The sequence below is a fragment of the Dama dama genome, chromosome 18, assembly GCF_033118175.1.
Source record: "Dama dama isolate Ldn47 chromosome 18, ASM3311817v1, whole genome shotgun sequence".
NCBI classification, from domain to species: Eukaryota; Metazoa; Chordata; class Mammalia; order Artiodactyla; family Cervidae; genus Dama; species Dama dama.
Genome location: NC_083698.1, coordinates 15235795 through 15261973, shown reverse-complemented (window position 1 = coordinate 15261973; position 26179 = coordinate 15235795). Strand labels below are relative to the sequence as shown.

At 37.6% G+C, this 26179-nt stretch overlaps 1 protein-coding gene across 1 annotated transcript in view; it reads right to left on the bottom strand.

Annotated features, from left to right (window-relative positions):
* Positions 1-361: 361 nt before the first annotated feature.
* GLCCI1 (glucocorticoid induced 1) overlaps positions 362-26179 on the bottom strand; it is a 117283-nt gene continuing 91465 nt past the window's right edge. The window contains exons 6-8 of the mRNA XM_061164959.1: positions 23443-23653; positions 4389-4509; positions 362-3227 (exon numbers count right to left, since the gene is read on the bottom strand). Of these exons, the coding sequence (XP_061020942.1) occupies positions 2882-3227; positions 4389-4509; positions 23443-23653 (678 nt within the window). The 3' untranslated portion in view covers positions 362-2881. The remainder of the gene's footprint in view (positions 3228-4388; positions 4510-23442; positions 23654-26179) is intronic.

Sequence of the window (26179 nt, the reverse complement as noted above, 5' to 3'; positions counted from 1 at the left end):
AACACTCTTTTGCTCTGTAAATAAAGAGTAGAACATTTTTTAAAAAATTTTCCTGCAACTTCCTTTGTGGTGATTTCATTAACGCAAACTTATTTTTGTAAATAAGTCTTAGGCATAAAATGATGACATGGGGACACTGTCTTCTCTTTTTAAGATGCTCATAGCTGGGAACAGAACAAAAACTTGGAACTTGAGACATCACGTTTCTTAGCTTGTGATGGAAAGTGTGTAAATTAAATGTCAAGAAGAAACCAGGCTGTGGAAATCTAATCCAGTCAGTGTACCTCCAACCCGAGAGCTGAATTCATCCTTGTCAGGTAAGATGCTAAAAGCCCAGTCTTTCCAAAAACAAAGTGAACTGTTCCAGTTTTACTAATAACTTTATTTAAATAAGAAGACACAGGAACTTCTATACTGAAAAAATACAAAACAAAAGCCACACATTTCCTTGTGTAAAGCCATATTGTATGGTAACTCGAATACTGTTCAGCGCAGTGTAGAATTAAACAGTACAACTATATACAAAATTTAAACAATCTCTGACAAATTTCTACAGCTGGATGTAGGATACATTTGAGCTCAACAACTTCTGGGAAATTTACATGGCAAAGCATAAGCTTTAACACATTTGGTTCAAAACTTTAATATATGCTAAGAACAAATGTACAACACAATATTTAGTTTTCTCATGAGAAAATAAAAGCACGTCACTATAAATATCGTACATCAGATTTCATTACCAAAAAAAAGCATATTCAGTCCATCGTTCAGAAATTGATATTGATACTATTGCATCTTATTTGGACAAAAGCAGAGTATAAGATCAACACATTATGTAATGCTAAACCAGATATCAGAAGTTAATGGAGCTCATATTTATCTTACAGAACTAATAATTTTCTGCCTTTAACCATAATCTACAAAATATAGTATTTTCATCAAGGCCTGAGATTATTAGGGTTAAAGGTGTCTTCTGCTGAATCGATTGTTTTAAAAGGTTCCCCTGTTAAATGGTAAAAGTAAACTGAGTCCTTTCCCATGCCAGTCTCCTACTATATAACACTGACTAATTAAGGAGCCAGAATGCACCTTCTGGAGAGAATATTACTGCAAACTTTGGTGGACAGAAGATAATTGGGATCATGACAAAATAATACACTGAACACATACACATACATATACACACACATATATATACCATTTCTTAAAAAAAAAATCAATGGTGTTGCTTTCTTCTTTATCACATCTTCCTTCTTCAACCTCCTTATAAAATAAAACAAAGAAAAACCCAGGAATGACTGAAAGGAACTGAAACGTTCCTGTAACTGTAGGCACCTTGTTCCCCTAATTCTTAAGAAAATTGTGCCATACACTTCAGGTGCAGATGAAACAACTGTTTTATTGAACTGAAAGCAATGAAACAAAACACAGAAACTTCTCTCCGCTTTTGAACATACTCTGTGCTGCAGAAAACAATGTCAGAAGTTGGGCTCTTTCGCTGACCAATCAGGAACATCTAGGGCTCTCTTCACACTTCAAGAAGTTAGGTCAAGTCTGCAGGTTCAAGGCTCTTTACTTGGGTATATGGTCTACTCCATGCTTCCAAAATATGAACAGAAGTATTCATGGTATTATTATGAGAGGCTTAAATGAAACAGCTCCACACTACTTACACTTGCAAGTCACCAGATAACCTATTTTGAATTCTGACGCTCACATTGCTCTCTCTACATTAAAACAACTCATGCACCTGAACTGCTTGAGGAAAATAACCAAAGTGTGTCATTTCTTAACTTGCAGATTCAAGAATTTCCAACAGAGAAACGAAAGGTGACTATGCCTTTAGATAGATCAGTAGCATTTCATAACCCTGATGGCCAACATAAACAAAACACCTCAGCCATCCTCTGGGAAAATGACACCTAGACATTCTTGTCTTTAACATCCACACACACACTGGGGGAATGTTTTGTACAGCCTATACCTGATACTTTATTTGCAATATTGTATCAGTCATTAACGGAGCAACACCCAGAACTTGTTTTAAAAAAAAAAAAAAAAAGCCACATTTACACATGTTGAAACAGTGAATGCAACAGTTGTTTTACTTGTAACCGTGTGACAAAAGTGATGTCAGACACCACGGATTTGCTGGTTCTTCTCGCGTTCACCCATGTCCAGGATTTCTGTTCTCCTAGGGTTGAATGCACTTCTTATTCTAAGAATGTGGAATGTAATGAGGAAAGGGAAATGCATAAAAGAAGAAAAGGCAAAAGAGTGCTGTTCCCTCTTTAGCTTTTTAGCTGTGAAATAGTTAATATCCCAATATGATATACATTCCAAGTTACCTGAGTTTAGACTTCAACTGAAGTACCTGAAGCTAGGCCATAGGGTGGGCCCTGTGCAACTGTTGTGGCCATTTATTTATTTTTTGCATTGTATGTATTACAGAAGTTAGAAACAAACACCTGGATCAATTGTAAACATAATCCTGAAGTACAGTATTTTTCCATAGGACAAAACACAGCAAGACATTTTCCATTTAGACAGGCAACTTTCTGATATAGAGCTTATTTATACTGAAGATTTGGGGACAAAACAAGGACACAGTACTAATCTGTCAAACATACTATGAAATGCATAGTCTCCACTTTGAATGCTGAATGATACACACATTTTGCAAGCATTACTGCTTTCCACAAAAACTGCTGAATAGGAGTTCCGTCCCTGCCAAGATAAGTGTTGAGATACTTGATGACTCTGATTAAGTATTCTGTTGGTGGTGGTGGTGTCGGAAAGTTGGTCACTCCATGCAGATAGGTGTCTGAGATCTAGTTCCTAACGCGTGGAACACAGGGTGGAGGCCAGCTCCCCCCTCACTCTAGATGACCATGTAGTTGTGAGCGGAGATGTGGTCCTCACCCGGCAGCTCCTGCAGGAACTGCTGCTGCTGGGATGGCTGTTGGACAGAGGCCTCAGGGGAGCCCGCTATGCTGGTGTCGTCGGAAAGGGACGTGAAGGAAACCCGGGAGGAGAGCTGCTCGACGGTCAGGGTGGCCAGAGCCGAGCTCGGGCCCGAGTTAGGAGAGTTCTTGAGCATCAGGTCGGAGGCAGGGAGGAGAGGGCCTAGGAGCTTTACAGGACAGAAAGCTGATCCGGTTGGGATGAAATTAACCTTGTTTTTGTCAGGACATGAAAAGAGAGGGGCTGAGATAGGCTGACGAGACCTAAAACCATAAAACAAAATTAGGTTTTACAATCATTAAAAAAGTCAAGTATTTTCCAAATTAACTGGAGTACTCTAAAACGGCTAAAATGTGAATGGCAGGGAATGGATTCAGTGTACACAGAGGGATAAACATCTTCCATAGCACAAGTCAGCTGGCATACTACTGACGTACACAGCACTGAGGTGATATTGAAAACAAAAGGATTCTCTACAGGATTGGGCAGACAGAAATGTTTCTGAGATTAGTGCTCTCATTTCTTTAGAAACGTGGATTATGCAATGTCAAAATGACCTCTTCTCTTAAGTACATGGGAGAGGGATTACCCCATCGGATATTTGGTTTTAAGTACTTCCTCCTTTTTCTGTATCTCTATACGTACTTCTAATAATACAGATCAGGAAAAATAAGAAAAAAGTTTCGGTAGCATCTTGTAGAGCCAGTCAGCCCAGCAGAGCAGCGTCCACAAGCCCTTTATCTCCCCCTGTTCCCGGGAACTACGCCGTCACCTCGTGTAAGACTGGTCTCTGTCCCCTTGGAGGTTACAGGAGCGCAGCGGCCTCCAGCGGGCAAGCCTGCACTGGGGCAGGGGGGCGAGCGAACCCAGGAGCCGCACACTCTTATTTTGAGCTGTTCTGCCAAGTATTTATTTTACAGCATCAGTCTCTTTTCCTTTGAAGTTTTCTATTTTATACATACTGAACTTTCAAAAAGAATAAAAAAAACCTGAGCAGGAAGTCTGAATTCAATGAATACACACGCTAGATGCGTCTACAGAGGGGGAGACAGCCCCTCTGGCGCGTGGGGCCGCTGTCGTGAAGCCTACGCACATGTGGGTGTTCACCGTGCTGCTAGAGCTGTGGGTTTTCTTCAGCCATCTAATTAACAGAGCTTGTGAAAGGAAAATTCTTAAAGATTCAAACTTGATCTTTTATGTAGTGGGGATGAATTTCCAAGTTTCTCTGTGTTAGCCTATTTCCAGCACACAGACTTAATTTCTCCTTAAGTCAGATCTCTGGCCTACCGAATTCTCTTTCCATAATTTGCTTCTGAAACACATTATCAGCTGGACGGAGTAGTTGATTCATCTGTAATCAACTGGTCTCAGTAAAAAGCTTTACAGCTTTGCAGATCCCAGCTGATAGAAAAGACATTACTTACGCCATTTCCTCAAAGACCTTCACTCGCTCACATCCCTCTGGGGGCTCCCGTTTGAACATGTAGCTGTTGTTTGGTTTGGGAGATGAAGCATACTTGGGTAGCGGTGAGCTACTCCCACTGTCTGTAAATTTAAAGCAGTTATATTAACTAGTGATTGAAAGTTCTTTTAAATTAAACGTGATTTCCAAACAAGCAGCCTTTTGCACAATTTATCCACTGTTGCCCCTTGGCTTCCACCACAGAGCTTCCTTTATTGCAAAGCTATTTCTAACATCCTTGTGTTGTACATTTCTTATAAATAAAAGCTTCAATGCAACAGAAGTCTGCCATACCACAGAACATAAAAAAGCTGATAGTTTGGTCCAGAAAATGGCATTTTGAGTAAAGCAGAGCTGTAATCCTGAAAATAAACACATTATTATGTATTTCAAAAAGGTAAACAGATGGGGTAATATGTATAAGCCATGCAGAAGAATTGTAAGAGATTAGGATACAGGGTTCTCTATATTTTCTCACTGTTCAACTGATTTAATTGAATATCTTAATTTGTGGTATAATCTTCACTACAAAAGTTGTTAGCAGAAATGTTACTAAGTACTATGACATGTATGCAGTGAAAAACAGGCTAATCACACAATATACTTTCCCTTGGCCCACAAATGAAAAAGGTAATGCTCAGAACCCTGCCTTTAAAATGTCTATATAAAAGAACTTTTGGGGCACTATTTGTGTATTTTTGCTGCTGGAAGCATGAGAAATCTGAAAGCATCTTCGTATTTTTGACCAAAAAGAAACGGTCTATTCATGAAAAGCCATAAAACCTATATGCAATTTCTTCCTTTCCTACCTGGCAAACGATTTTGGAAATTCAAATCCACCAAAATGTGTCATTATCTTTTTAAGATGCCAAGTTGTAAAGTCAGTAACATACCTGTATAAATACAGTAGTCCTATTTAAACAAATTCTGACTTAAAGCAAAACCAACCCTCAATGCTAAAATACTAAGCACATGACCTACTGAGGATGTATTATTTTCAGACATATTTTGAAAGATGGCATTAGCACCATAATTACAGGTGTCACAATGTTGATAAGTTGCTTCAGTTTAAGATTCAGGGCACAGTCCAACATTCATAATCTGAGTAACAGGTTTTTTTTTAATCATTTATGAAGTAGAGTACATGCTTAGAAAGTAGACCCTTGAGGCACACCTAAAGTGTACCTGGTGAATAATTCAAAGAGCATCTATCCAAGTCGTGGGGGTGCAGATGTGTGCTTGTAGTTGTACACGGCAGTATCTCTGGCTGGAAAATCATTGCCTGCAAATAACAAGGCCACATTATTGAGAAACCTAAGAGAACCAGACAGTTTCTCCATCACTGCTGTTACACATGTCCATACAGATGATGTATAGTCTCTTGGAAGGAATGAAGTTTCGGAATTAAACTCAGTTTCTTCAGACTTGAGGATTTTCTCAGATTCAGCATTTTTTTTTTGTTTTTTTTCTTCTTTTTAAACTGCTTGAACAAATGGGAAGGGAGGACAAGGAATGTTTTTTCTCTTAGGGAGCTGCAAAACATCACGAACCTGACTAGAATCTGGGCTTCCTGCTCCTTGAGCTAGGCTAGACAAAACGACTGGTCTACCTCATAGTCTACCGCGAGACCTGGAATTCAGTGTGACCTTGCTTTACTATCCAAATGACCAGCCTTGCCGAGGACCTACATGAGAAAGTAGCTGTGTCAGCCGGCGCCCCTTGGAGAGGGCTGGTGGCGACATGCCCCACTGCCTGCAGGATAGGCTCAAAACCACGGGCTCGATCCTTTCACTCGCCTTTTCTGCCATCAGCAGAGGTGTGACCATGTCTACAGTAAAGCAGCCACCCTATTATCATGTAAGGAAAGTCATCCTGGCCACAGTCTTTTGTGTCTTATTTCTTGCCACATCATCAGACCTACTACATGATTTCTCTCATAACCTCATTGATGGTTTCAAGGGACCTTCCCAGAATGGAAAGCTAGCTGTTGAGCTGGAAGCTGGATAATCTGCAAAACTGTCTTCCTATTAACAATCTACAGTGAATTAGATAGTAAATGGGTTTTCTTCTTAAAAATTTTCTAGTATCAGAGGCTTATATTTCTACAGAGTTTACATACTTAAAAATTCTTTTTTGGGAGAGGGGGAGGGTGATAAATATTTAAAGAAACACAGTATACTGCTGTCCCAGAAAGATGGTATTCAGTGCTATTATATTACCTTGCATTTTCAATAAAAACTATTTGTAGAAAATACACATGCACAAACGCGCGCGCACACACACATATATCCAATGTTTGGTGCTGGAAAGACAAAGCTTGAAAGAAAAAATATTGGTGCCATAAACAGATTTCTTAAATCTGTTTTTTTTTCCTCCCTAAGGTAAATATGCAATCTGATAGAGTATAAACAGGAAAAAGGAATAGAGATAACTTTCTGTGATTTTAGCTCTGTGACTAGCTGCATAGTTCTATGACCTTCAACACAGCTGCCCCTGTAAGTTTCTATATAACTACAGGAATTACCATTCCTAACTAAAATTCTGTGATTTGGGGGAGGGATAGTTAGGGAGTTTGGGACTGACATGTGCACACTGGTACATTTAAGATGGATAACCAGCAAAGAAGAGGGCTTCCCTGGTTCAGACAGTAAATAATCCACCTGCAATGCAGGAGACCCAGGTTTGATCCCTGGGTTAAGAAGAACCCTTGGAGAAGGGGATGGCAACCCACTCCAGTAGTCTTGCCTGGAGAATTCCATGGACAAAGGAGCCTGGCAGGTTATGGTCCATAGAGGTCACAGAGTCAGACATGACCAAGCAACTAGCACTTAACACTTTCAACCACCAACGAAGACCTACTGTATAGCACAGGGAACTATGCTCAATATTATGTAAGAACCTAAATGGGAAAGGAGTCTGAAAAAGGACAGATACAGGTGTATGCACAAGTCAATCACTTTGCCGTGCACCTGAGCCTATCGCAACATTGTTAATCAACTGTACTCCAATATAAAAATGCTCTTAAAAATAGGTTCTAACATACAAAAGAGGGCACTGTACCAAAATGTTTTTTTGCTTTATAAATGGCATGCTTTAAAAACAACTCCCATGAACAACTCATTATACCCATTCCAGACTTGGTTGTCTAACTTCTGCATGTAGAAGCCTGTGTTGAGTTTGATAGCCACATTTTAGTAACTAAATGTGAGGTGAGCATGCCTGCTCAGGAGATTCAGGATGAAGTCTCATGGTAATCTGTATTCAATCCCTTTTGTTCACAAGCATGATACATTTTCTCATTCTGTTATCCCATGTTAAGATAGTAACTAGACATGTTACTGAGATTAAATGTTACATTATGTTCTTATAACTTCATAAGCCATATGAATTATGAAATTAAATGTGATGAATATGATTATATGTCTGTCTGCATTCACAATAGTTTCATCTATGTTTATAATAGATTCATCCAGATCTGGAAACATTTTATTGACTATTTTATTATAAAAGATTAAACTTAAGCATGTACCATACTTACAATTAAAATATAAGTAGTATTTTTAAACACATGATAATGAACTAAAGCTTGGAAAAATTAAAGATATTATTGAAGTCTGAAATTCCATATAGAAACAAAACTCATTAAGCTTTGTGTTTTTGTAGTTGTCTGAATTTCTGCTTATATATAGCCTCATTACTTCTGATGTGTTAAGTTGTATGACCCACAATTCTAGTATTAAAGATTGTAGATATAAAGTTGCTTCATTTATGTAGGAAGGTATGTAAAATCTCTGCCATGGTTCTACTCTAGCCCTAAGTCTATACATGTGCTTTATCTGCTACTATCAGATTACTTTATCAAATTAAATAAAATTAATTCTAATATAAACAGTATAATTACAGGGTGGTGGTTCTCAACCCTAGTTTCACATTAGACTCATCAGAAGATGTTTTAAAAATACTAATAAATGCCAGTGTTGAAACCTCATCCCTATAGAGGTTCTGATTTAATTAGTCTGGGGCCCCTTTCCCAGGCATGTCCTGTCCCCACCCCCCATTTTTTCTGGTAAAGCTCCCAGATGCCTTTGAAGTATAGCCAACTTTGAGGACCAGCTATGAAAAGCACTGGTGTGGAGTCAGGCCACCTCACTTCTATCTAGGCCTAACTGTATGGCCGAGGAACAGTGTCTTCCTTTGTGCTTTGATATATAAGATAGGAATAACTACTGATACGATGGCTGTGAAAAAAAACCCATGTACCTGAAACACAGCAAGTTCTCAATAAATATTGCTACAATAGTAGAAAGAAGACATCATTACCAATTTACCAATTAAACAAAGGTGCACCATTCAGAAATTAAATGCCTATTCCACTCTGTTGGCAGAAGAGAGTAACAGAAATGTCCTTTTTAATAGATCTGCACACTAACTTTATTATGACATATAAAAGATGGAATCTTTTAGCATACGGAGATTTATCATTCTGAAATTTAACAACTAAGGACTAAAGTATACAGATTCTATAGATTCCTCTACAAAGAAAATATTTATTATATGTGCAGCAAGAGTCAGTAAATATAATTATTAATTTAATTCTAGTATGAAAATAACTTCTTTTACAGAAGATGTGGTACATATATATGATAGACTATTACTCAGCCATAAAAAAGAATGAAACAATGCCACATGCAGTAACATGGATAGACTTGACTTGGAGGACACTATGTTAAGTGAAAGAAGTCAGAGAAAGACAAATTCTGAAGGACATCACTTATATGTGGAATCTAAGGAAGTACAACAAACTAGTGAATATAACAAAAAAGAAGCAGATTTATAGGTATGGAGAACAACTAGTGGTTACCAGTGGAGAAAGGGAAACAGGGAGGGGCAAGAGAGGGGCAGGGAAATAAGAGGCACAAATTACTAGGTATAAAATAAGCTGCAAGGATATACTGTACAATGGGGATATAGTCAGTATTTTACAATAACTATAAACATAACCTTTAATAATTGTGAATGTTATATACCTATAACATATAACAGTACACAGTAACTATGCTTCAATTTTAAAAAATTACTTATTGTGCATTAGGAAATGAAATTTATCAGCGGTAGTGTGATTTGATGGCCTAACGAAATCAATAGAAACAACTGTATAAGCATGTTTTGATGACAAACTTTTGGCCCTAGTTGGCATTACCTATTGTATTGAACACTTGCGTTTTCAGTGAACTCCAAGATCAAACTGTGAAAGAGCAAGCAAGGAGAACATTTGACTTTTAGAAATAGTTTCTAAGATTTCTCCATAATTTCAAAGTCAACCTTTTTTTTTTAATTTTTTTTATTTTTTATTAGTTGGAGGCTAATTACTTCACAACATTTCAGTGGGTTTTGTCATACATTGATATGAATCAGCCATAGAGTTACACGCATTCCCCATCCCAATCCCCCCCTCCCACCTCCCTCTCCACCCGATTCCTCTGGGTCTTCCCAGTGCACCAGGCCCGAGCACTTGTTTCATGTGTCCCACCTGGGCTGGTGATCTGTTTCACCATAGATAATATACATGCTGTTCTTTCAAAACATCCCACCCTCACCTTCTCCCACAGAGTTCAAAAGTCTGTTCTGTACTTCTGTGTCTCTTTTTCTGTTTGCATATCGGGTTATCGTTACCATCTTTCTAAATTCCATATATATGTGTTAGTATGCTGTAATGTTCTTTATCTTTCTGGCTTACTTCACTCTGTATAATGGGCTCCAGTTTCATCCATCTCATTAGAACTGATTCAAATGAATTCTTTTTAACGGCTGAGTAATATTCCATGGTGTAAATGTACCACAGCTTCCTTATCCATTCATCTGCTGATGGGCATCTAGGTTGCTTCCATGTCCTGGCTATTATAAACAGTGCTGCGATGAACATTGGGGTGCACGTGTCTCTTTCAGATCTGGTTTCCTCAGTGTGTATGCCCAGAAGTGGGATTGCTGGGTCATATGGCAGTTCTATTTCCAGTTTTTTAAGAAATCTCCACACTGTTTTCCTTAGCGGCTGTACTAGTTTGCATTCCCACCAACAGTGTAAGAGGGTTCCCTTTTCTCCACACCCTCTCCAGCATTTATTGCTTGTAGACTTTTGGATAGCAGCCATCCTGACTGGCGTGTAATGGTACCTCATTGTGGTTTTGATTTGCATTTCTCTAATAATGAGTGATGTTGAGCATCTTTTCATGTGTTTGTTAGCCATCTGTATGTCTTCTTTGGAGAAATGTCTGTTTAGTTCTTTGGCCCATTTTTTGATTGGGTCATTTATTTTTCTGGAATTGCTTGTATATTTTTGAGATTAATCCTTTGTCTGTTGCTGCGTTTGCTATTATTTTCTCCCAATCTGAGGGCTGTCTTTTCACCTTACTTATAGTTTCCTTTGTAGTGCAAAAGCTTTTAAGTTTCCTTAGGTCCCATTTGTTTAGTTTTGCTTTTATTTCCAATATTCTGGGAGGTGGGTCATAGAGGATCTTGCTGTGATTTATGTCGGAGAGTGTTTTGCCTATGTTCTCCTCTAGGAGTTTTATAGTTTCTGGTCTTACATTTAGATATTTAATCCATTTTGAGTTTATTTTTGTGAATGGTGTTAGAAAGTGTTCTAGTTTCATTCTTTTACAAGTGGTTGACCAGTTTTCCCAGCACCACTTGTTAAAGAGGTTGTCTTTTTTCCATTGTATATCCTTGCCTCCTTTGTCAAAGATAAGGTGTCCATAGGTTCGTGGATTTATCTCTGGGCTTTCTATTCTGTTCCATTGATCTATATTTCTGTCTTTGTGCCAGTACCATACTGTCTTGATGACTGTGGCTTTGTAGTAGAGTCTGAAGTCAGGCAGGTTGATTCCTCCAGTTCCATTCTTCTTTCTCAAGATTACTTTGGCTATTCTAGGTTTTTTGTATTTCCATACAAATTGTGAAATTATTTGTTCTAGTTCTGTGAAAAATACCGTTGGTAGCTTGATAGGGATTGCATTGAATCTATAGATTGCTTTGGGTAGAATAGTCATTTTGACAATATTGATTCTTCCAATCCATGAGCATGGTATGTTTCTCCATCTGTTTGTGTTCACTTTGATTTGTTTCATCAGTGTTTTATAGTTTTCTATGTATAGGTCTTTTGCTTCTTTAGGTAGATATACTCCTAAGTATTTTATTCTTTTTGTTGCAATGGTGAATGGTATTGTTTCCTTATTTTCTCTTTCTGTTTTTTCATTGTTAGTATATAGGAATGCAAGGGATTTCTGTGTGTTAATTTTATATCCTGCAACTTTACTATATTCATTGATTAGCTCTAGTAATTTTCTGGAAGAGTCTTTAGGGTTTTCTATGTAGAGGATCATGTCATCTGCAAACAGCGCGAGTTTCACTTCTTCTTTTCCTATCTGGATTCCTTTTACTTCTTTTTCTGCTCTGATTGCTGTGGCCAAAACTTCCAACACTATGTTGAATAGTAGTGGTGAGAGTGGGCACCCTTGTCTTGTTCCTGATTTCAGGGGAAATGCTTTCAATTTTTCACCATTGAGGGTAATGCTTGCTGTGGGTTTGTCATATATAGCTTTTGTTATGTTGAGGTATGTTCCTTCTATTCCTGCTTTCTGGAGAGTTTTCATCATAAATAGGTATTGAATTTTGTCGAAGGCTTTCTCTGCATCTATTGAGATAATCATATGGTTTTTATCTTTCAATTTGTTAATGTGGTGTATTACATTGATTGATTTGCAGATATTAAAGAATCCTTGCATTCCTGGGATAAAGCCCACTTGGTCATGGTGTATGATTTTTTTTAATATGTTGTTGGATTCTGTTTGCTAGAATTTTGTTAAGGATTTTTGCATCTATGTTCATCAGTGATATTGGCCTGTAGTTTTCTTTTTTTGTGGCATCTTTGTCTGGTTTTGGAATTAGGGTGATGGTGGCCTCATAGAATGAGTTTGGAAGTTTACCTTCTTCTGCAATTTTCTGGAAGAGTTTGAGTAAGATAGGTGTTAGCTCTTCTCTAAATTTGTGGTAGAATTCAGCTGTGAAGCCATCTGGTCCTGGGCTTTTGTTTGCTGGAAGATGTTTGATGACAGTTTCGATTTCCTTGCTTGTGATGGGTCTGTTAAGATCTTCTATTTCTTCCTGGTTCAGTTTTGGAAAGTTACATATTTCTAAGAATTTGTCCATTTCATCCAAGTTGTCCATTTTATTGGCATAGAGCTGCTGGTAGTAGTCTCTTATGATCCTTTGTATTTCATTGTTGTCTGTTGTGATCTCTCCATTTTCATTTCTAATTTTGTTAATTTAGTTCTTCTCTCTTTGTTTCTTAATGAGTCTTGCTAATGGTTTGTCAATTTTGTTTATTTTTTCAAAAAACCAGCTTTTAGCTTTTGCTGGGACAATGTGAAATGCCCCAACATTCGAATCACAGGAGTCCCAGAAGAAGAAGACAAAAAGAAAGGCCATGAGAAATTACTCGAGGAGACAATAGCTGAAAACTTCCCTAAAATGGGGAAGGGAAATAGCTACCCAAGTCCAAGAAACCCAGAGAGTCCCAAACAGGATAAACCTTTATTTGAAAGTCTATTTTATCTGATATGAGTATTGCGACTCCTGCTTTCTTTTGGTCTCCGTTTGCGTGAAATATTTTTTTCCAGCCCTTCACTTTTAGTCTGCATGTGTCTCTTGTTTTGAGGTGGGTCTCTTGTAGACAGCATATATAGGGGTCTTGTTTTTGTATCCATTCAGCCAGATTTTTGCTATGGTCTCTTTAGTTTCTTTTGCATTTATTTCTGCCCTAATTTTTAAGATTTCTTTCCTTCTGCTAACTCTGGGGTTCTTCATTTCTTCCTTCTCTAATTGCTTTAGGTGTAGAGTTAGGTTATTTATTTGGCTTTTTTCTTGTTTCTTGATGTAAGCCTGTAATGCTATGAACCTTCCCCTTAGCACTGCTTTTACAGTGTCCCATAGGTTTTGGGTTGTTGTGTTTTCATTTTCATTCATTTCTATACATATTTTGATTTCTTTTTTGATTTCTTCTATGATTTGTTGGTTATTCAGAAGCGTGTTCTTTAGCCTCCATATGTTTGAATTTTTAACAATTTTTTTCCTATAATTAAGATCTAATCTTACTGCACTGTGGTCAGAAAAGATGACTGGAATGATTTCAGTTTTTTTGAATTTTCCAAGACCAGATTTATGGCCCAGGATGTGATCTATTCTGGAGAAGGTTCCGTGTGCACTTGAGAAAAAGGTGAAGTTGATTGTTTTGGGGTGAAATGTCCTATAGATATCAATTAGGTCTAGCTGGTCCATTGTGTCATTTAAGGTTTGTGTTTCCTTGTTAATTTTCTGTTTAGTTGATCTATCCATAGTTGTGAGTGGGGTATTAAAGTCTCCCACTATTATTGTGTTCCTATTAATTTCCTCTTTCATACTCGTTAGCGTTTGCCGTACATATTGCGGTGCTCCTATGTTGGGTGCATATATATTTATAATTGTTGTATCTTCTTCTTGGATTGATCCTTTGATCATTATGTAGTGTCCTTCTTTGTCTCTTTTCACAGCCTTTATTTGAAAGTCTATTTTATCTGATATGAGTATTGCGACTCCTGCTTTCTTTTGGTCTCCGTTTGCGTGAAATATTTTTTTCCAGCCCTTCACTTTTAGTCTGCATGTGTCTCTTGTTTTGAGGTGGGTCTCTTGTAGACAGCGTATATAGGGGTCTTGTTTTTGTATCCATTCAGCCAGTCTTTGTCTTTTGGTTGGGGCATTCAACCCATTTACATTTAAGGTAATTATTGATAGGTGTGGTCCCGTTGCCATTTACTTTGTTGTTTTGGGTTCATGTTTATACAACCTTTCTGCATTTCCTGTCTAGAGAAGATCCTTTAGCATTTGTTGAAGAGCTGGTTTGGTGGTGCTGAATTCTCTCAGCTTTTGCTTGTCTGTAAAGCTTTTGAATTCTCCTTCATATCTGAATGAGATCCTTGCTGGGTACAGTAATCTAGGTTGTAGGTTATTCTCTTTCATTACTTTCAGTATGTCCTGCCATTCCCTTCTGGCCTGGAGGGTTTCTACTGATAGATCAGCTGTTATCCTTATGGGAATCCCTTTGTGTGTTATTTGTTGTTTCTCCCTTGCTGCTTTTAGTATTTGTTCTTTGTGTTTGATCTTTGTTAATTTGATTAATATGTGTCTTGGGGTGTTGTAAAGGAACATGAAAAATGCCCACCAAGTCAAACAAAAGAGGGAGGAGATAGGGAATCTACCTGAAAAAGAATTTAGAATAATGATAATAAAAATGATCCAAAATCTTGAAAACAAAATGGAGTTACAGATAATTAGCTTGGAGACAAAGATTGAAAAGATGCAAGAAATGTTTAATAAAGACCCAGAAGAAATAAAAAGAGTCAATTAAAAATGAATAATGCAATGAATGAGATCAAAAGCTCTCGAGGGAACCAAGAGTAGAATAACGGAGACAGAAGATAGGGTAAGTGAGGTAGAAGATAAAATGGTGGAAATAAATGAAGCAGAGAGGAAAAAAGAAAAAAGGATCAAAAGAAATGAGGACAACCTCAGGGACCTCTGTGACAATGTGAAACGCCCCAACATTCGAATCATAGGAGTCCCAGAAGAAGAAGACAAAAAGAAAGGCCATGAGAAATTACTCGAGGAGACAATAGCTGAAAACTTCCCTAAAATGGGGAAGGAAATAGCTACCCAAGTCCAAGAAACCCAGAGAGTCCCAAACAGGATAAACCCAAGGCAAAGTCAACCTTTTATGTGAAGGTTTGTTGTTGTTTAGTCGCTAAGTTATGTCCGACTCTGTTGCAACCCCATGGCTTCTCTGTCCATGGGATTTCCCAGGCAAGAATACTGGTGTGGGTTGCCACCTCCTTCTCCAGGGGATCTTCCCAACTTCCCAGGGATTGAACCCATGTCTCCTGCATTGGCAGATGGATTCTTTACCACTGAGCCACCAGGGAAGCCCTTATGAGAAGGTTACACAATTAAAAAAGAAAAAACAACACAGCTATAGACAGCTAAGATCTTTCTTAGATCAGCATATAGCAAAAGGTAAGGAGGAAAAAATTAACATCATAACCCTTGTCACTTGTATTTTTGAACTCTGTTCTCAAATAAGACTGTGTTTTGAATTAACTGGGACTTAATTTGCATTCCAAATGTTAGACCCATGTTTTACATTTTATTCTGCATTCACTAAATTGATAATTTAGAAATTAAGCAAACAAACTCTAGTTGCTCCTTTGTTTTTGTGTACTCACAATACACAAGAGCTTCTTTTGCAAACATAATCCTGACAGGCAGCACAACACTGCTTAGTATTGTCTTCAAATGTGACTTGGCGTCATCAACATACTAACGAGTCACTCAGACTTATTCACGAATGTGAAAAAATCACTCTGAATTTATCTGACATGGCAGTTAAAAATGAAAGCAAATCACCCTATTGAAGACAGTCTTCAAACCAATTTATAGACTAAAATCATGCCTCTTATTAATCACAATGGTAAAACTAAACTGAAAATAAATTTCAGATTACCCAGAATATTTTATAACTGGAAAAGTAATGTAATGAAGGATCTTAGAAGAGTTCTTCTGGTAGAACCTTAGTTTTCACATTCTTGAGCTTTTTAGATGAACAAATTTCCAGGGACATCAGTTTTCAAAAACCTGAAACACAGTGTTTCATATTAAAGTGCTCCTAAAGTGTCCTACAGAGGGAAAAATGAAAACTTCTAATAAAAGTTTCAATATAATTTTAAATGTGCACTTATATATTTACAAAGCAAAAGAGAAGGCAAAACAAAATGCTATGTATCAATATTAGGTAAAAGTTCAGTATTTCTCCTCTCTCCTCATTCCTGCTTAAAGGGAAATGGCATTATAACATCTCTAAGCAGATAACCAAATATAATGTTAAACTTATATAATAGTCACCTGAAAGCCTATTCCTTCTCTGACATTCACTGCCTTATTCACAATGGTAATTGTTTTCCCATGTTCCAAGCTAGAACTTTGTTAGAACTCTGCCTTTATCCTCATTTTTCTAACCCCTCACCTTGTACATCTAATCAACCACCAAATGCTGCTGCTGCTTCTTCAGTCTATTTCTTTCGATTCCTCTGCCCGTGCTGTCCCTCCTCATCTTTGCCCTACACTTGTGGCTCCCAACTAGAGTGCACTGAACAATCTGCTGACATGCAGGAAGAAAACTGGAGAACATTTATATGTATTTACTTTTTACCCCTAAAAATAAGAAAACTTTACTAATACATATTTTGTATATGGACTGAACCATGTACTTAGATTATCAGAAATATATAAATTCACATTACAGGTATAGATTAAAAACTGCTGAAAAAACTGTGTAATAAGCCAAGTTTGGAGACTCAGGACTAGACTATTAAAATAGCATCTTATCTCCTCCTCTTAAAGCCTCTCTCCACTTCTGTAGCTTTATCCTTAGAGCCGGTCATGTCCTTTAGCTGACAAAGTTCTTTGCTTGGTTGTCTGTCGATTTCAGCGAGGCTCAAGACCCTTCTGAAGCAGCGACCTTCCTACCTGCGTCTCCACCGTCACTGCCTTCTCCTCCCTGCCACTTACCCTGGGCTCCAGCCATACGACTTTGTACCCTTCTCCACACACCAGGCTCTTTCACAGCTGAATGACTGTGAAATGGTCATTCCTCTTGCAAAGGCGGCAACAAGTAGTGTGAAGTTCCTACAAAGATCTCTGTTGGCCTCTGGACTCCATAGACTTTAGGAAAGCTAACTTCATTTCTCTAGGCCTTAGGCTCCCCATTCTTAAAATAATGACACTGTCCCTACTCACAGGATTGTGGTAATATTACAGGAGATAAAAAAGGTAAAGGCGCCTGAGCACCTTTAATCATCATAACAATCCTATGAGGCAGTGCCATCACTTCCCTTAAATTACAGGTCAGAAAACCAAGATACAGAAAACCTGAGTAACTTGCCCAGAGATACACAACTAGTAAGTGGAAGAGCAGAGATTCAATGGCTGCAGCAGAGTCAGAGTCCGTGACCATCAAGCTATCTGCATCACTGTTGTGATCTATCTCAACTGTAGTGTCCTCATGAGACTAGATGATCAAGTTCCAATCTAACATTCTAGGCTCCTACTTAAGAGTCTTAGAGCTTCGGCAACAGCTTCACTGGGTCTGCCTTCTATTACAAAGGCACGGGGCAAAGAATGGCTTCAATGCTTTCTATTTCTTCTTAGAGGAACATAAAAGATAACAGAAAGAAAAAATTCAACAGATTCCCCTTTCTTCTAGTCTACTTGATACCCTACTTTTTCCCTAGTCATGATCAGAGTATAAGAAGTGATAGATATTAGCAAAGTTACTTTCTTTTCTGTAATTTCAACAGGAAATCTGAACTTTATGTCTTCTTTCTCGCCAAAGACCTGTCATCACTGTTAGCATAACCTTAGAGTGGTTACTCTTTATTGTCTTTTTTTGGGTAGCAGGGAGGATTACCCTACTCTTCCCAAACATCCAAAAACCTAACATATATAATTAAAGAACTTAAAGAAAAGGATTCTATTGTTTTTAACAATATATTCTTTAAAAAATGGACATACCATGAAGAAAGAATACTCAAAAAATCTCCACTTAAGCATTACTCTATACTAATGCTAGGCAGCACTCTAGTTGTTGAGGATAAAGTAATGAGAAAATTAAAGTTACCTGCTCTTGATGGAGCTTATATCCTAGTAAATAGATAACTGGAGATTAAGTGAAATTATATATGCATCCATGCTCACTAGTGTCCAAGTCTTTTGCAACCCCATGCACTGTAGCACGCCAGGCTCCTCTGTCCATGGGATTCTCTAGGCAATAGTGGAGTGTATTGCTATTCCCTTCTCCAGGGGATCTTCCCGACCCAGGTATGGAAATTATATACATCAAAATTATATATGCAGGCATATAAATAAATTTTGGTTTGCTTTTGTTTTAGACTCTAGGTTGTAAATGCTAAATTGAACTGTATACTTACTAATAATTTTGAATTAAGAACAGTAACTCATCTACAGAAAGTCAGCACAGCAACTGCCATTAGTACAACTGTAAACATTCCAGGAAGAGTGGGGAAAGGCATTTACTGGATGCTTACACACATCAGATAATGTAAATACACATAATTTCAGATGCAATCCTGAAAAAGCAAAACGGGGAAGATGAACTGAGGGACGTCATTCTCCAGAAGTTCAGTTTTTAACCTATGGAATAACTCCTTTGTTGGAGTAAGAGTTCTACACTCTTTGTAATTTTACCACGGAGGCGTTCTTCTAGGATAATAAGCACTTAGAATCATGTGGGGATAACCTTTTAATCGAGAAACAGATCAAGGCTCAAACAAAGTGATTTTCAAGGTGTAGTGGCTAAAACAAATATATCTAACCTATCTATTTTCACAATATAAACCACAAAGAAAAGTGCCACAAAATCTGGGCCGATGAGGCTGTCTAGAAGATAGAGGGTTAAAGTATGTTAAAGGTAAACATCAAAGAGTGTTAAGAAACAGAGCTCTAAAGATGACTGCAAATAGAGTTTAAAATGTATACAGAAGGGAATAAGACGTCAAAGAGAGTCTTTTTCAAAAGTCTGGCCAGGGTCAGCCCTAGACCCTGAAAAGATAATACTGTTTCTTTCTTTCCTGCAACTATGGACTTCTCAGTCCTAATACCCAAAGTTTAGAAATATTAATGAGTTAAATCATGGTATGAGTTAAACAGATTGACGTGCACTGGCCCTTGGAAACTCCATCCACATAATATACATTGTTCCTGTGGGAAAACCCAGTTTAAGTTCCAAGTAGCCAATTTATGGAATCTTGGAATACAACTCCTGGTGGTTGGCCTCAGTAGAATGGTTCAGTTGACTTCATGATTAGAATAATCAATGTTTCCATAATATCTTGCAAAACTGCAGAATTTTATAACTGCCTAAGTGAATTGTGCCAAAGATCAGCCATAAGTGGCAGAATGAAGTCTAGATTTTGTGACTTGGTTCCAATGAGAAAAGCCGGCAGAGCTGCTGAAAGAACGAGTATCTGACATGGCCATTTACAGTATATAAATGGCTGTTTTTCTCCCTTGCATTTTGGGCGTGATAAGGTAGAATTTAGGCTAACTAATCATAGGGTATATCCTGCAGATGTGAACTCTTATTCAGGATCCCTGAATTCTCCACACAAATCATTATGTACAACTGTGGCTGTTACTAGGTTAGTTAGCCAAGCAACTTTACACATGATAGCTGGCTGCCTTCAGCCTTTAAGTCACTGGAAAAATCTGTCCCCAAACCACCCAACTCAAAAAACTAAAACCTGAAAATAGTCTCTTAAAGACTAGACTTTTCTTAATAGAGTGTTTTCGTCTTGGCACTGCAATTGAAAGAACCAAAGAAAAACCAACATGCTAATCAACTAAAATTATTTTATAGGTCTCAAAGTATACATGTGTCATGGAGAAAAACAGATGTTAGGGATAAGCAGAAATAACACAGTCAGGAAAAGGATAAGTATATAGCAGATGACCACTAGAAAAATAATCACACCAGCCCACCTCTCATTAGAGCAATATACTCACATGCCTGTTCCTCTCCCGTGTGTGCATGCCAGTTCTGGATGTCTAACCTAGCTATTCCACAACAGCAACTACAGAAGAGGTAGGTACTCCAAATCAATCCAAACCTGTTAGAAACCTATAGCTTCCCTTTTTTCTTTACAGGAAATAAAGACAAAGAAACAAAAGATCAATTTAAGCTTTACTGTGGAAAAGTGTTTTTGTAGTGGAAAAACTGTAAGCCAGAATTAGTATTGTAAAAAATTGGGCTGTTCATAGAGAAGCAATGAGTTAGAGATTATTCTATAGTTTGAATGACTTAAATATGTAAGTTTCAGAAATTGCAAAACTGACAACTCCCTCTCCTTTGTACCTTTAGTATTCTGAACATACTTGTGTAATAGTGTATATTTGTTAACGTTACTATTAATCCTTATTAGAGTATAAAGCTCTTAAAAATAGGTATCACATCTTCCTCTTATCTATTTTTCCACTCTCCAGTACAGTCCCTGACATACAGTAGATGCCCAAGAAACATATCTTGAATAAACCAGAAGCATAAACTCAGCTGAAATACATAAACCTCCACTCCCAATCCTAAAATACATGTATGATACAGACACATATACATACATATGTAAAAGACACAGATGCTTTTTAATTTTCCTTCACAAAGAAGGTAGTTGATTTGAGACCTAGAAACTGACCACTGTAATAGGTCACACAGTTTTCCAGAAAACAGTAATATAAACTTGATCTTAATTGCAAAGTAATGCCTCAAAGCTACATTGGTAAGTACATTAAGAAACTTATGTCATGAGGTCTTAAATTTCCAAACTGAGGTAGTTTTGTAGAAAATGGAAAAGTGTCTTAAATGATTCTGCAATCTCCTTAGTTTCTAAAGAAATTTTTTTTAAAAAGACTATTAGTCACACCCAACACTATTGAATGTCTACTACATACCAGGAGTTACGCTAAGCACTTTGTTCCAATATCTCATTTAACCCCAACAGTGGTATGAAGTATGAAAACACGTATTATCACCCTGTTTTACTAAGAAAACAATTTTTTTTTTTTTAAAACTGTTGGCCTTAAGAGATGATCTGGACAAGTGTTCTCATTTTACATTAAAAACACACACACACACACACACAAGAGGAACAGAACGTTAACAGGCAGATATCTGGTAAAAAGAATAAAAGGGGATAGAAAAAAAAATATACAACCAAAGGTAAAGTCTTAGGCAAAAGTCTAACTTCCCTAAAAAATCATCAGAATTCAGATTATTATACTATCTCAAAGAGATACATGTGTTCCTATGTTCACTGTGGTATTATTCACAATATCCAAAACATGGAGACAACCTAAGTGTCCATGAACAGATAAATAAAGAGAATGTGGTTCTAAGTGGCTGTGAGACGCCTCATCGAATACAGTCCCATAGATGCCGAGAAGGCAACCTCACAAACTTAGCTAACCAAAATGGAACTCATCTATCAATTTCCTAATACATCTCCCTTTTGGTTCAGCATCTCAGTTATCCACAGTATTATACTTAAAAGAAAACAAAACTTCAGAATTTACTGCCTAGCCTTGTATCACTGTTATTTTTATTTTTCCTTTTAACCCAACTACAAGTGCTAATAAGTAGCAAAAGTGATCTGCACTTATCCTTTTTACTGGTATAACAAAAAATACAGGTTTTGGAATCAATCAGACAAGATTTGCTTCACCATTTACCACCTGTGCATCCTAAAACAAGTTATGATTATTAACCTTCAAAACAAACCCTCCTACTAGAGGCAAGGTGTCTTCTTGTTTGATTTATTATGAAACATCCATATAGAAATGTGAGGACTGAAGTGTCTGCTGTGGTAGGACACCTTAGTGTATCGGAAGTTCCCTAGTCTGATGTTCTATGAAACAGACATTCCACTTGAAGCAGAGAGACGCCTAACTAAGGTTCTGCTTTCAATACATTCTTAATGGAGGAAGAGAACCCCAAGGCTTCCAGTAACGAAAGGGTGAAATGAAAGGGGGGAACCGTTGATGTCCACCCACAGAAATAAAAGCAGACGACCAAGTCCAAGGTAGCTTCCCTCTAAAATCTCAGCAGAGAGTCAGGTATAATGATGACTGAAATAAGCCAGACCAAAGGAACACAGACTGTATCATTTCATTTCTGTGAAATCCAGTAATGGGGGGAAATTAGACTACAGTGATGGAAGTGAGAACAGTGGTTACTTCCAGGCAGAGAGGAGAAGGATTCTGTCTGGAAAGGGAGCTAGAGAGCCTTCTGGGATGCAAAAAATGTTCTGTATCTTGATCTAAGAGGTGGCTGCATGAGTGCAAACGTGTAAAACTTCAGGGGGCTTAGCACTTAATATCTGGGCACTTTAAATGTATTAATGCCTCAAAACAAACTGAGAGGACTGGGGGTCAAGCCGGGACAAGGCCCATAAAATCCTGTAAGATTTTGTAAACTTTATTTTTTTCATGTTTTAAAATTTTTGTTGCCTATGATCTGTTTCTTTGTGGTGAGAAGCAGTAAATGTGTTACAAAGGAAGCTCAATATTCCTTTGTAAGTCACTAGGAAGGTGGAAGTGGGGCAGTCTTTGGGACCTTCTGTGCCTGAGGGGCCAGAAACTGAAAGGAGAGTGAACACTGGTGGGCAAGTGCCTGACACCAGGACAGGGGGACATGACAGGGAGAGCCTGACACCAGGACAGGGGGACACGGGCAGGGAGGGAGGGCCTGACACCAGGACAGGAGGACACGGGCAGGGAGGGCGGGCCTGACACCAGGACAGGAGGACATGACAGGGAGGGCCTGACAGGCAATATGAGGCCCCACGGGTTCTGCACTCTTATTGGTGTTAATAATTCATCTACATACCATAATGTGATCCCTGATGTGCTGCAGGTACTTGTTAAACTTTATCCTACTTGGTTAAAAATATCCTCATTCTTCCAACAGAATTTTCAGAAATTATTTCCTTCCAAATTAATCTGATTATGAAATCTAACCTCAGGCACGAGAAACCTAAAGTCTACCACAACCATCCTTAACTCTGGACGACACCGAGGGAAAAACTGTGTGCTGTATTATGTGAAGCTGTCCACACTCATTTTATAGCTTTCATTAGCTGTTGGAACCACGCGCTGTGCTCCTCTGACACATTTATGGAAGATGTTTGCGAAAGTCACAAAGAAGGGGGTACGTGAAACCAATGAACAAACAAACCTAGATCAACCAATCCTTTACAATCCCACCATTCAACAAAAGAAAAAAGGTGATGTAATGGTCTAAGACAAAGGAAGTATAATGAGCAAGGCCCTGCAACACCCGCCACCCAAGTGGATGAGCCCATCCTCACCTTTATCACGATCGTAGAGCAAGTCTTCTGCTGAGCAGGGGCTGCCGTCCTGGGAGCCCGGGGCACAGAAGGGGGAGACACAGGGCGAGTGGCTGCTGCAGCTGCTGCTGCGCTCCTGCACCGAGGGCGTCTGGGTGTCGATGCTCCGCGTGCTGCTGCTGCGGTAGTGGGCGGGCAGGGGCGCTCTCCGGCCGTCCGGGATGTCCAAAGGCTGGAGGGGCAGCACCAGCACAGTCAGGGGCGGCATGCACTGCATCCACACAGACAGCACAGGCTGTTCCTTTTGATTTCACTTTTCACTATTATTGCCAGCATAGCTGCTGCTTCAGAGAATACAGAGGCCAATCTTAGGTCATCGTTTCTGCCAGTTACCTTTAGGTCAGTACTCCCAGGAATACTCCTCTAGGACAAGGGCTGCTTTTAACACTGGATCCTAATGCCTAGCACTGTGCCTGGCAGACAGCCGACACTCCATAAACATCTGTCCAAAGAATTAGTCAAACTACTCCAGAAATCACTTTGACTTACTAATAAGAAAAGAGAAATCTCATATTCACAGGTATGGATTTCCATTTGTTCATTCATTCTTTCTTTTTTTCCTTTTACAAGCCAGAAACAGATTTTGCAGGTTACCCAAAGTGTCTAATAAACAGATTTATTCTAGTAGAACTGAATGGAGGATATTAATATAACTGAACAATTCTACTAATTTGGTATCCAATTGAGTAGGACTACTAATGAATTCTGCCTAGTTCTAATGCATTGTTCTGAATGGCAAAAATAAATAGAAATGAAATTATAATTGTAGACTCATATATGAATCATATATTTTCAACCTAAGAAGACCCTAGACCTCATTAGTACAGTGTCTTCACCAATAAAGAACTTATAGAGCTCCTGCTGACATGGTTCATCAGAGCTTCTGACTCTTTCTACTCTGCTTCTGCTGTAAAGATGTATCTTACTCATCAGCAAGCTAACAAAGCGAGGTCAACAAATACAATGTATATATTAACCATTTACAGTATTTTTGTTATTATATAGACAAAGATGAAATGCTTGGAAAAAAGAACCAGTATATGCTTAGTTTATTTACAACTTATTTTCACTATTTACGGGTTATCACTCCCGAGGATTGTCATTTCAGAGATTTTAGAAACACTGTCAGATGCAAAATGAATTAAGGTAAAACATGAGACTCAAAGAGTATCAGTTTTTTCTGTAACAAGTAAAGGCCAAAACCTAAAATGAAAATTTCATTTATCTATGCAAAGTTGCTAAACCAAAACTATACCACCTTTACAACCTGACAATGACCATGCTACTATAAAGAAAACAGTCATTTATGTTATGGAACATTAATTCATTTTGTAACAAATAACAAAAGTAAAATTTTCCAACTTAGGAAAGAAATATTCCCAAAGATATATTAATTTACTTGGTCAAATGCTAAGAAAATAACTATTTTATTACATTTTTTTTTCTTAACGAAATTTAGATTTTAATTACAACTCTGCACTAAATTCTAAGAAATCATTGGTGCGGGTTTTTTTTTTTTCTTTTTTAACAAAATTACATGATAGATGTGGGAGTTTTTCAGAACAACCCATCAAGAAAGATCATTTTGGAAAATATATGAGGCCTTTACGACAGAGGTCTTTCTTAGAACATATATTTAAGTCTAAGAAAATCTTACTTTAATAAAATGTCAATATTGGTAATCAGTAAAATAATAATGTAACAATTTGTAATTTTAAAAGTTTAAGAACCTGAGTTATCTTTTACTCATGTCCTATTTGATAAACACAATTTTTCTGTACTTCCACTTCTGAATCTATAACTGGATAATATATATCAATTTCCTTAACCAAGTTCTGTTTTGTTGGGGAGAGGGTTCAGAGAATTAGAATAACAAGACAGATTTTAGAGGTTTACATATTTACACAAAATAATGATGGAAATTATAAAGGCTTAGAACACTGATATACTTCGGAAGCTACTGGCAGGCTCACCTGCCAAAATGACAACATTTTGATTTATTAAAACTTTGAGGCACACTTAATCATAAACCTAAAAATTCTTAAAATTAATATTTTAGTTGTAACTGTGTAGGTTACCCCAAAGTAATTTCAGAATGTTTACTGTGAAATTAGAATATGACTTATTTAAAACCAGAACTACATCAGTAAATTTCATTTTCTAATATAGTTTTGCTTAGCAGTTCTTAAAGAATTAGCAAATGTGACTGATTATCTCATCCTGAAAAAATTAGACCAATTTTACTTCCTTACATTACTGTTCTTAAATGTCACATAATATATAAAGGAAACATTTTAGTGGTATGCACAGCTAAGCTAAGAGCACAATTTCTAAAGGGTTCCTTTTTGGCCTAATGAATATAACATAAAAATTTAACTCTTAGAGTAAAATGGCACAACCTTTTTGGATGGTAATTTTAGCAAAAATATTAATCAAAGTTTTAAATGTGCAAATGCTCTGACCTAGCAATTTCACTGCCAGGAAATTGTCTGCCAAGAGTACACCATGTTTTCTAAAGCACTGCTTATGATGATAAAAATTGAAAACAGTCTAAATGTCCACCAGTAGGGGACTTTTAAATTATGGTACATTCATACAATGATTCAACATATATTAACATACAGGCACATATTTGGAAGAATATACAATAAATTATGATTAGTGCTCATATTTGCTAAGCAATAGTGAAAGTTGGAAA